General features: G+C 38.6%; 1 protein-coding gene across 5 annotated transcripts in view; it reads left to right on the forward strand.

Moving 5' to 3' along the window:
• cadps2 (Ca++-dependent secretion activator 2) overlaps positions 1–13143 on the forward strand; it is a 260717-nt gene that overhangs the window by 52145 nt on the left and 195429 nt on the right. For all 5 annotated transcript variants that reach the window (XM_044355543.1, XM_044355538.1, XM_044355541.1 and 2 more), the window contains exon 2: positions 2582–2695. In XM_044355543.1, coding sequence (XP_044211478.1) covers positions 2582–2695 — 114 coding nt within the window. The remainder of the gene's footprint in view (positions 1–2581; positions 2696–13143) is intronic.

A 13143-nucleotide genomic window follows, 5' to 3' on the forward strand; every position in this document is an offset into this window, starting at 1 on the left:
TTAGCGGAGCTTCGTTAGTGGCGCTAAAAAACAGTCAAAACAACAACATGATGATGATGATGTTTGATGAAGAGCTGCAGACTACCAGCACACCTCCAACAGATAAACTACTTATTTTACTTTGCTGTGCTGTGTAATGGCGTCGTGGTTCGGTGTAACTACTCCCAGAGCGGAGCAGCGAACTCGCGCGCTGTGCTCGTAGCAGACGTCCATATAAAGAAATCCGTCACGAACTGATGGCAACTCGGGCCGAAAGTAGAAAAAACGGTTGGAAACGTAGCGTTCAGAGCAGCCTGAAGCTGCTGCTTTCAGCTAACAGGGATTACTGCTACATACGTACCTCATTATTTGACACGTCGGCCACTTTTAACATGAACATCCGACATTGTGACTATATATATATGTCTGAAAATAAGGAAAAGCACAATATGTCCCCTTTAAAAAATTCTGTCCCAATTTCCTTGAATGGTTTTGTTTTACTAAAAGTCCAAAACTTGAACATATTCAGTTAAAATGATGAAACAGAGAGAAACTAGATGCAGAGAAAGTTTTGCATTTTTGAGTCACTGAAATGATTAATATCAACATGGTTGGATAAAATATTCTATATACAGTTATATCAGCAGACAGATTTAGTTGAACTCCAGTTGGACACAAATCTTATAAAGAAAATTAAATGTCTACAGCTGCAACGATCAGTTGATTAATTGATTAGTCGATCGACAGAAAATGAATCAACTAATTTGATATTCAAATACTCAGTAATCAGTTTTTTAAGCAAAAATGCTTGTTCAAAGTAGAGGTCTGATCTGAAACAGACTCATTGAAAACCTGCCAGACCAGAACATCACAGACCTGATCCAGAATGATTCGACCTGATCAGACCCGACAGAGAGAAACAAACAGCAGCAGCAGCAGCATCATGTTATCAATGAATTCAATTAATTAACAAGCAGCCACAGTGGGGAAAGAGCAGCAAGTTGTTTATATAAACAGTCATATTTCATCTCCAACCAGTTTTGAAACAGAATCAAACAGCTGCTTTTCTCCTTTAACTTGTTGTTCACGTCGATAAAGAACACAAAGATTTTTCTCTTCACTCGACAGTTTTACGTTCTCCTCTCGCCTCTAAACGCACCGTTTTCTCCCACAGCGACTGTGACCACATGATCAGAGCTGATACCACGTACACTTCGGGTCTGTTCATATTCACCCAGGTATTAGACAGACCCGAGACCTGACCTGATTAGACTGAGTAGGATTTAGACTCAGTCCGACCGGGGAACAGTTCAAAGCTCTCAAATGTGAGATTTTCATGCTATTCTTGGTCTTATATGACTGTAAATGTAATACTTTTGGGTTTCGGACTGTTGGTTTGTCTAAATTAAAGACAAAATAAGACATAATTAGACATCACCTTGGACCCAAGGGTGTTCTGATGGGAGTTTTCACCATTTTATTGAGATGTTTTATTGACCAAATGATTCGTTGAGAAAATAATAGACAGATTAATCAATGATATCACAGGACCACAGAATAGTTTTTTGGTCCATAAAATGTCAGAAAATGGTGAAAAATGGTCGATCAGTGTTTCTAAAAATCCAAGATGACGTCCTCAAATGTCTTGTTTTGTCCACAACTCAAAGATATTCAGTTTACTGTCATAGAGACTAAAGAAACCAGCAAATATTCACATTTGAGAAGCTGGAATCAGAGACGTGTTCTTTTTAAAGAATGACTCCAGACAATAGTTGGCAACTAATCGATTAATCATCTAATCGTTGCAGCTCTAATCATGTGTCCTGTCCTCTTCTTTAAGTAAAGAATCCACAAAAGAGAAAAATATAATACAGTTTTTTCCTGTTTACATAAGAAAGTCTTTGCATATAGACAATCAAATTGTTTTAATGTTTCCTCTGAAGGAGAACTGGTTACACACACACACACACACACTATTAGTATTTAAATACACATTAGTATTTAAACAGTCCCTGCAGCCCACTGTGCTTCACTAAAGCTTTAACAAAGAAATAAAGGCTGTGTGTTTTTCATGGAGATGAACTGGAACCAGCGGCTGCCTGGAAGAAAGGAAATCTATTTTAAATCAGTCTAAAAAGATCTTATGACTTTGAGAAAGTTTGCCAGTGAAGTCAAATGAAGGCAGTTTGTCGTTAATGAGCAGAAAAACTTTGGTATGGTCCTTTTTTTGAAGACTCTCCATCAGTCTCGAAACATGTCTGAACTTTTTTTTTCCAGCCTCCTTGAGACAGATTCGTCTTCCTTCTTTGTTTTTGGCGAACTGGGTTTCCTAATGAAAGGCATTTGTTAGATAATGAGACTCCTCTCTTCTCTGTAATGATGGTGTCTGACTGTCACACTTTAACAATGAGTCTAATCTTGTACTTTTGTCCTGTTTCTCATCCATCCTGCCTTCCTCTCATCTTCTCCTCTTCCCCTCCATCTGTCTCTGATCGATTACAAACCCTTCCTCTGCCAACATCTCTCTTCTTATTACTCCTCCCAAACTCTCTCTTTTGCTTTACTTCATTTTTCCTCCTCGATCATCTCGTGTCTTTCACAGGTGAACAAGCAGCAGCTGCAGGCGGTGAAGGACCGTTTTCTGGCCTTCCTCAACGGGGAAACTCAGATTGTGGCGGACGAAGCTTTCTGCAACGCTGTGAGGAGCTACTATGAGGCAAGACGACTTTTTTCTCTACTTTAAAACTATTCTGCTCTTGTAAAAACTTAGGGGTTAGGGTTAGGAGATTAGGGTTAGGGGGATAGGGTTAGGGGGTTAGGGGGTTATGGTTAGGGTTAGGAGGTTATGGTTAGAGTTAGGGGGTTATGGTTGGGGTTAGGGGGTTAGGGTTGGGGTGAGGGGGTTATGGTTAGGGTTAGGGAGTTAGGGGGTTATGGTTGGGGTTAGGGAGTTAGGGGGTTATGGTGGATCTGACAAGGCAAGAATGATACAGCACATTAATCACAATAATAATACAATACACTCAGCAAGTTTTTTTTCACTGTATTAACAACATCAGTCACTACCTCAGTGTCTCGTCGGACCCTACTCACCACTCAGCTAATAAAACTAATTAAAAACTCTGAGATAACATCTGAGGTAAATACATCAGTATATCAACATCACAGCCCCTTCAGCAGATTATAGAAAGTCTGGATCTGTCCACGATAAGCAAAATAAATAAGCTACATCAAAAAACAATCCATCTGTTATCAGACAAAATATCCTACTATGAATAATCTCTGAGCCAATTCTTAGGTGCCAGCTTGAAACCTCCTAAGCTGCTTATGCTTTTAAGATTTCCTGGTAATACTTTATTCCTGGAAATAGAATAAAGCTCACCGGGATGGTGATGGATGTTCTTGTTGATGAAGATAGAGCTTTATGACTCTGGATGGATGTTGGGGCTCGTCGTCATGCAGCAGATGATCAGACGCCTCCCTGATGCTGCTGCATTATGGAGAGATGAATCTAAACATCTAAAAAGTGCCTAAAACGTCTGCACAGTTCTGTATATCTGATGAAAATCTAAATCAGCTGAGAACATTTGTTGAGCTCACTCGATCACACAGGGTGTAAACAAACAAACCTCAACAAAACAGTAAAAAGAAGACAGAACTTTCCTTTTTAAAGATCTCCAAACAAACTCACAGAGGCGACACCAGAGCTGCTGTTTGGTGCCTTCATGTGGTTTCAGACCGTCTTGTGGTCAGTTCTGGTCGTCCCGCCTCCGTCCACCTCCACACCTCTGATGACTGAGTGGTTGTTGAGCTGTTATGGCACAAAGCAATTAAATTTATGGCCAGCGTCAGGCTGAAACAGATTAAAGAATTGATCCACCAGCTGTTTTCTTCTTTTGTGAGGGAGTTTTTTTTTTTTTTTTCTTTTTGGAGCCCAACAGCACCGATCTCCTCAAACTAAAACTCTTTAATTTCCTTCACCTTGACTCCCTCTGATGTCAACACATCACCACACAGCTGCTCTCTGAGGCCACCGAAAACATTTCCCATCTCTCTCCAAGTACACCCATCCATTTTTTTAAATTAGAGCATTAAAAACCCTGAATGGAAACACCTGAAAATGAAAATGTTTTTCCTTTGCGACAAGTTTGCTTCAGGTTGATGGAAACACATTCTTCTTGTTTTAACAGAGTCTGTGTGACCAAATCATAAAGACAATATTCCCAACGCACGTATAATCGCTGTGGAAATGTAGATTATTCAGAATTTATCAAGACAACAAGTGAACACAGAGGAAGTTAATTAAAACAGGAAGAGATCAGAACAAAGAGGCTTCTTAATAGAGTTTGATCAAATATAAAACAGGGGACATTAGACATGGAGTCCTGTTTATAATATAAGCTTTTTAAATTCAAGGCTTGGTTCTCTGCAGTTTTATTTGCTTCCTTTTTGGAATTATTCCTAAAATATGATCAGTGTTTGATGGGAACCTGAGAGAGAAAAAACCTCTGGTGTCTGTGTCTCCTCATTGATGGAGGAGGACAGCTGGACGCAGCGATTGCAGTGGATTTCCTCACTCTTTTTTTATTCCATTCTTTTTTACACTGTCTCTCTGTTATCTGTCACTCCTCTGCTTCTATCTCCCCTCATCTTCGTCCCCCCCCCCGCCCCCCCTCCTCTTCCTCCTCTGCTGAATCCCTTATCATCCGCTATGAGATGGAGATCTTATCGGCCGCTTCCAGCTCGTCTCCTTAATTGCAAGCAAGTGTGAGATCTGAAAGCTCGCCGAAACTCTCAATCATAGGATTTGTATTGCAGCGGAGGAGCCGAGAGGCCGAAACAATAAGAGAGACGACTCATCCTCAGTGGACATGATCGTCCTCGTGAGGACAGATGCGTACATGTTTGTAACGTCCTCCTGAGATGTCAGAGGTCACAGCTTCACCAGCCTGTAAACATCACGACAACAACAACAACAAGAAGGATCTGTGCTGTTTTTTCATTCATCATGTGGCGAATGTGAGGGAGGAGGCAGCAGAGAAACATGAGATGATCTATAAACGCCTTGTTCCAGCGCTGCGTCATTACTGGTGGACGACGTGTTGGATGCGACGTGGAGACTGAACCAAACGAAGGAGCAAAAGCAAGGTTGTTAAAACCAGAAGTAAACTGGTATAACTCCTCAGAAATAAAGAACACACATGACAAACAGAGCTGCTACTAAAGATTATTGTCAGTACTGGTTTCGAACAAGACTTTTTACTTTTTCAACCTGAGCTCCAACATCTGGAAACAGCTTTCGTTAACTGTGGCGACTCGCAGGCGGCTGAATGAAGACGTGACAGAAGCAGTCTGGGTCAGGTTGTGGTTAAATTTATAAAATGTCAGTTTAATTTCCCACAATCCAAGATGACATCTTCAAATGTTTGGTTCAACTAACAGTTGCAAACATATGATCTAAAACATAAAATCCTCACATTTGAGAAGCCAGAACCTGCAAAAACATTTATTCGATTATTAAAATAGTTTGTATCATAACAGTATGGAGAAATATCTGGTGGTTGACTGTTATCATATCTGTGGACTAAAACATCCATTAAAGATGCCTTCGGTTGAGCAGAGACGGAGGTGAGTCATCAGCAGAGGAGGAAACTCTGAACTGGAAGTGAAGCAGATGGAGACTCGACAGGATTTCACAGTTTTCACACTGATCTTCCTCATCGCAGGAATATGTCATTGTCAGTTTGTTTTTCTTGCTCTTCTGCTGCTTCAGCAGACTGATTTTTTTTATTTATTTTTATTTATTTATGTTTTTTTTCTCCGGTTCCTTGAGGTGAAACTCTTCAGATGTGAAACACAAAAGTTTTCATTCAGACTGTTCAGAACTCTTAACCCTTTAATTCAGCACCGACACCCGTCAGAGCAGAGAACCAGATGCTGCTTGAAGCGAAGGAGGATCATGTGTTTTTACTGCTTTAGCTCCGACACTGTGGAAACAAACTCCCGTCAGTATCAGATCAGCTGAGTCACTGCCTCGTTGTAAACACCCACCTGTTCAGACTGACATTCTCATAACCTTTTTTATTTTTTGTTTTATTTCTCTATGTTCGCTCTCTCTGTCTTTTTGTTCTATGCTGAAATTTGTTTGCTGAAATTGCACCTGTGTTTTATTACAGGCGTCAGCAGTTACATTCAACCATGGGTCTGATTTATAGTAATATTTATTGGGGGCAACCTGATACATTTTTAATATGTTTTGTTCATTTCTTTTAATTCATTCAAGAATAAAATGTATTCATAGGGTTGTATCTGAGGGCAGATGTCATCATTTCAATTAGAGAGACAGTAAACAGAGACAGATTATATATGATAGTGATTATATACGCCATATATGAGTCATAAACATGGACAAACATGATGAGACTATAAATGTAATTGATTTCTTATCCACACACAATAAAAAGTGTCCCGCTTCATTCGTGATTGAAGGAAAATCACAAATCTGTTCTGGTCAGATTGGATAAATTAACAGGTTGTATTGTATGGAATCTTATTATTTTTATTATTATTATTATCCTAGATTGTTTTTAAGTAATCAATAAGAGGAAAAACTTTCATTACAGGGCCAACTATTTTGTTTAGACGGACTGATTTGGTCCACGGGCCGCTATTTGCCCACCACTGTTTGATGGTATTGTGTTTTGTGAAGCATCTTGTAACTGTGGCTCTGAAAGGCTCTTTAGAAATAAAGATTACCTCTTTAATAACATTCTGCTGCTGAGACCTTGAGACCAACAAGCTGTAAACAGACTGAGAGTCGAGGCCTTGACATCACCAAGAACTGACAGGAAATGAAGAGAATGGACAAAATAAGAGGAACACTTTAGGGCAACAAATATTTATTTTCATTATCAATTAATCTGTCTATTAATTTCTTGATTAATTAATTGTTGACAAAAAGCAGTGTGTAGTCGGGGTCACATTTCACATGTCTATGAGTTGTTAACAGCTCCACCAAATAGTGATTTTTCCCTCTAAACTTCTCACATGCTTTCATTTCAATAAATGTTCAAATGATCCAATATTTCAGCAAAAATCAAAGATTAGAGAAAAAGTCCAAAAACTGAAAACAGATTTGTGTATCAGAACTTTGTTTTTTCTTCTTTCCTCTCCCATTAATCATCTCACCACCCCTCAGATTTATCTGCTGACCCTTTGGAGGGGCCCGACCCCTAGGTTGGGAACCACTGGACTAAACTAGCTAACTGTATATAAAGTAGTGTAAACTAGCTCCACCTCCAGCAGCTACAACAGTAACATGCTGCTCTAACACTGATGCTTCACTATTAATAATCTAATGATGTCATATATAATAATATATCAGTCAGAGGGACCAAACCACTACTTTTACTGCAATACTTTAACTACATCAAGCTCATAATACTTATGTACTTTTACTGCAATACTTTAACTACATCAAGCTCATAATACTTATGTACTTTTACTGCAATACTTTAACTACATCAAGCTCATAATACTTATGTACTTTTACTGCAATACTTTAACTACATCAAGCTCATAATACTTATGTACTTTTACTGCAATACTTTAACTACATCAAGCTCATAATACTTATGTACTTTTACTGCAATACTTTAACTACATCAAGCTCATAATACTTATGTGCTTTTACTGTAGTGGGATTTTTCATGCAGGACTTTTACTTGTAATGGAGTATTTATGCATTTCTGTATTGGTACTTTTACCTAAGTAAAGGTTATACTTCTTCCACCGCTGGTTAGTGGTGCTGAAGAATGGTGGTATCTGTTATATTGGTCCAGAGTGAGACCTCTCCACACCTACTGACAGTAACTGCTGTGGACGTTCTCTCTCGCTCACCAGAGAACTGATGTTATTACCAGTAGTCCTCCTGGCTGATCCTCTCTGTCTCATACTGCAGCGTTTCTCCTTCTTTTCTGTCCGTCTGACTCATTAATTTAACGCCTATAAGCTGATGTCTGCTGTTGGACACTGTCACTGTTCCACTGCTATTTTTCTAATTAGCTTCTTGTCCATAATTCAGCTCTTTGGCATTGCAGCTGACTGACTGTCTGACTTTATTCGTTTTTCATAGCATTTTTCATAGCGTACGTATGACCGGTGTCCCTGAAGCAGAGCTAATCAGTTTCTTTCCACAGTCACTGAGATTGTTATGTGATGAGGGTTTTTTTTCTGAAAAGAGTTTCAGGGAAAAGTGACTCATGACTGTCTACTATTATGAATATGATGGATGAAATCAAATAAAAGACAACACCTAGCAGACAAAGGGAGATAACTCAGTTTGTTTTTTGTCAGTATAATAGTGGATCCTGAGAGTTAAGACGCCTAAAGATGAACCAAAATGATTATTTATTATGCATGTATCAAGCGTCTTGCTGTAATCTCATCTGAGTTCATGAGTTTATGACATTTTGGGACAATCTATCCAAACAGGAGGAAGAAACAAACGATTAGAACCAGAAAAATGGGAACAAACATAAAAGCTGTGTTTGTCATGGACTCTGCTGCAAGTTCTGGATGTAAATGTTGAGACCAATTAAGAACTTGTTGCAGCTTTTAGTGTTTCCATGAATTCAGGAAGATCTTGACTTCAATGGCTTCTAAAATGTGTAAAGGTTGAAGGTTTTCTTGATAGAAGTATATCAGCAGTATGAGAGAAATGGGGTAATGGGAGAAGAAAATGTGATTTAAATTGTGATTATTTTCTCTAAATTAAACTCCAGGGCTGTATTTGTTGTGTAAATAGTTTAAAATGTAATAAATTCATACCAAGCACACCTAAAATTAATTCCACATGGAAAGAATCAGATAAATGATTAAGTTGAGATCCTTTTTATTTTCAAATCCCACAGCTGGAGAAAGACCACAAGTAAAGTGAGCCAGTTTGAAAAAGACAAAAACAAAACAAAAACAAACTTTTTTTGCTTGCATTTAGTAACAAATTACAATGGCCATGATTTACAAAATGAACAATATGCTGTATTGAAGAAAACTTGAAACATCAACTCATCAGGAAACATTTTACTGAGGTAATGAATCAAGAGAGAAGTAGGGTCATTTTCTCATAGACTTCCATACAATCAGACTTCTTTTTGCAGTCAGTGGAGTCGCCCCCTGCTGGCCATTAGATAGAATGCAGGTTTTTGGCACTTCTGCATTGGCTTCATTTTTCAACCCCGGAGGTTGCCGCTTGGTTCTGATTCTCGCCCATGGCTTCGTCTCCATAGCAACAGCGGCCGAGGCTCATGGGTATTGTAGTATTCTTAGCCGTCCGCCAAAATCATGGACAAAGTGTGATTTGTCAGAAACGAAGTGTAAATAATGTAAACTGGTGTCCTGTAGGATCGTTACATCATCCAGGAGAGAAAATGAAATGGTAATACCGACTGAACTCTATTTCTTTTTTTCCCGCCATTTCCTGGAATGAACATTAATAAGCTATAACTGGTTGGTGACAGTAAGTCTTTATATTCGGCTAAATCGATGTTACCAGCTGAGCTTTGACTGAACTTTGTAATGATGTGCTGTCTGTTATGATTACAGTTGATGGTCTTGATCAGCTGTAACCAGAAAACTGAGATGTTCTTAGTAACAGACAACTTTCTCCTCTTTGCTCTGTGTTTTTATGAACAACGTCGTGTAGGAGCTGATTTATTTTCAGCTCTGTTGGAAATAACCTGAGCGACAGTCTGATGATAAAACGGCGGTTTATTGGCCGCCCTCTCTAGACCCATTCGTTATTGATCTGCCCTGACCACATAAGGGTGTGTGTGTGTGTGTGTGTGAGGGTCAGTGAGGAAATGGGAAATAAAATCCTCATCCATCAGTCCCTCTGAGAGGTGAAGTGGTCTTAATTGCCTCCGTCTTGCACTTTGCTGTGTGGAGTGAAGGATGCGATAGCGAGATAGCGAGGAGGTGATTTAATTTAATGTTGCTCACTGGGAGAAAACTTTCAGAGCTGTTGTCTTCTCATGACAATGTAGTGCACTCAGGGTGACGGTAACGAGCGTCATAAATACTGATAGCAGGGATTTCCTGCTGCTTTTATATATGATATAAACTTGTGGAAGTTTGTCCTGTCTGACGTGATGAAGGAAAGGATCGTTCCTGATCTGTCTGAATCCACTAAAGTTGGTATAAACACTATAAATATGTGATAAAAATGTTGTAACCCGTTAAATAGAAGTCTATGGTATATATGAAAGTTGATAATCCAATAACATTTGTTTTTGTCATTTATTTAGTGATTGACAGTCATTTACATGAGTCTGAAGTTTACTTTACATCAACAATTTAGACAAGAAAAACAAATCTGGAAAAAACTTTAATGGAAAAAATGAAATCTCAGGTAGAAGTAAAGCAGCAAAACTCACATTGGATAAACTATTACCAGAAAACATGAAACTTATGAATTATCAGAACAGGTGCTTATTACATTTTCTGTTTATTGATTAATCAACCAATTATTTCCACTCTAAAGTCAATTATTAATCAAAAATCCCAAACACACTCTGATTCCAGCTTCTTCAGTGAGAATTTGATAGGCATCTCATGATTATTATTTGCTATTATTATTACTAATTATTAGACATCTCCTTGGGCTCTGGGGAATTTTTGAGACATTTGATGAACTAAATTATTTATTGATTAATTTAAAAAATATTGTCAGATTAATTGACAGTTGAAATAATTAGTTATAGCTTGAGTGCTGGATGAAGACGTTTGGATCTTAAAACAAACTGAACAAACATTAGCGGCAGCTCGGCTCTGTCTGTTGAACAATGTGAGAAGAAACACTTTACCGGTTTTAATCTCCGGGTGCGTTTGTGTTGGAGAGGAGGTAAATAAAAAACACTCACAGAACTGATTGAGAAATATATACAAATCTTTAAATGCAAACGAAGAAGAGTCTCTTTACTATGGCTGAATATTGACATTTGCCAGTTAATGAAAAAAAGATCCTGCACTGTCACCGTCCACCAAAATGAATACGAACCTCCTTATATTTAAGAGTCTGAGAAATATGGTAGTTATGGAACTGTGCAGGACAAAAACCACATACTTTACGCAACTGATAGTGGAAAGTGAAGGAAATAGCGCCTCTCTGTGGAAACACCTAAACAGTCTCACTAAACTTAAGTCCAGTCAACGAAAATCAATAACAGAGCTCCAAGTAAATGGAGTGATTAGCACTGACACAGTAAACACAGTAGACAAGGGTAATGTAGTGGGAGTGGTGTTTTTAGACCTTTTCTTTAAAAAAAAAAAGCTTTCAACACTGTGAGTCATGACATACTTCTGAACAAACTCAGCACCTTTTTAATTTTTCAGAGCAAGCAACCAGCTGGTTTGCATCATATCTCAAATGTAGAGAGTAACGTGTTCAAATCGATGCAAAACATTCAATCCCCTAATGATCCAGAATGGGTATTCTACAAGGCTCGATCCTGGGGCCTCCGCTTTTCAGCTTATACGCAAAAGATTTACCAACATGCTGTCAAAGAGCTGGTTGTACGCTGATGACACACTCATTTATTTATCAGATAAAAGCCCTTGTGTAGCAGCAGAGGCATTAACAAGAAAAATGGAGGGTGTTTCCCACTGGCTCAAAAACAATGACTTAACCTTGAATCTTAAACGGATTGTGTTCATTTGTTTTTCCATGAGAAGGAAAGCAAAAGATAGCAAAGATGTTAAAAATAAAGCTATACATAAAGCTATGCAAAGTAGGATGTTTTAGGATGATAAGACATTACATACTCCTTAAGGCAGCTCAACTGTTCATGCATGCCATGATATTTTCACATTTATCCTACTGTGTTACTGTGTGTGGCCAAGCTTCACAGTCAGCTGTCTAACCCGTTAAATCACTGTACAAACAAGCACTGAAAATAATGGATCTAAAACAAATAAAATGGGACCACTGTTTAATTCTGAAAAAGTACAAGCTGCTCAGTTTTCTTTTATCAAATTGATTTTTAAATGTGTGTTTAAATGTGTGAACAATTTCGCCCCTGCTGTACTTTGTCCATATGTCACAAAAATCGCCACTAGGGGATCGAGCAGATGGCAACTGCAGGGTGGAACAGCGCCAAACTGCTTTCAGCCAGTCATCTTTTTCAGTAAGGGGATACATTTTTGGAACAACCTTCCAACAGAAATAAAAACACAATCTGATCTGAAAACGTTTAATGAAAAGAGGAAACACTGGCTGAAACCAAACCAAACCTGCGCTCATTGATCACTGATTATGCACTTGTGCCACACATACATGCACATGCACATACATGCATGGACGTGTACACACAGATAAACATACATACATACTCATAAAAACTACGTGCATGTATACACATGGATACACACACATACCTATAACCATTAGTGTAGGGAACATACACACATACACTTACGCAACACATGTAAAATGACTGTAATGTGATGGAAATATTGTAATTTTTGTATAATTATGTCACATTTATGAGAATGTCTCTACTTATTATGTGTTCAATTTAACTAATGTACTTTTGGTAATAATGACATGTTTCAACCAGTTTTAAATAGAAAAGCCTATACAGGGACAAATTAGCCTCAGCTAGAAATGATATATGCAGCACATCTGTAAAATGGTAAATGGACTGCACTTATATAACGCCTTTCTAGCCTTCTGACCACTCAAAGTGCTTTTACACATTCACCCATTCACACACACTCACAAACTGATGGCAGCAAACCACCACACAGGGTGCTGGCGCAGCCATTGGCAGCAATTTGGGGTTCAGTATCTTGTCCAAGAACACTTTGACATGTGGATTGAAGGAGCCAGGAATAAAACCGCCAGTCTCCAGATTATTGGATGACCCACTCTTCCTCCTGAGCCACAGCCGACCCAAATCATGTTATTGTAACCCGCTACAATGTTTTTTTGCATTGTCCCTGACAAATAAACTAAAAAAAAACAAAGTCAGAGCCCAAATGAACATTAAAGCTGTTTTTCTTGCTGTAATCATTCCTCCTGTTCATACTGACCATTAGAAGATCCCTTCATAATGACCTTACAATGGAAGTGATGGGGGACAAAATCCACAGTCCTCCTTCTGTGCA

This window comes from Thunnus albacares, chromosome 7, assembly GCF_914725855.1.
Source record: "Thunnus albacares chromosome 7, fThuAlb1.1, whole genome shotgun sequence".
In the NCBI taxonomy this organism is placed as follows: domain Eukaryota; kingdom Metazoa; phylum Chordata; class Actinopteri; order Scombriformes; family Scombridae; genus Thunnus; species Thunnus albacares.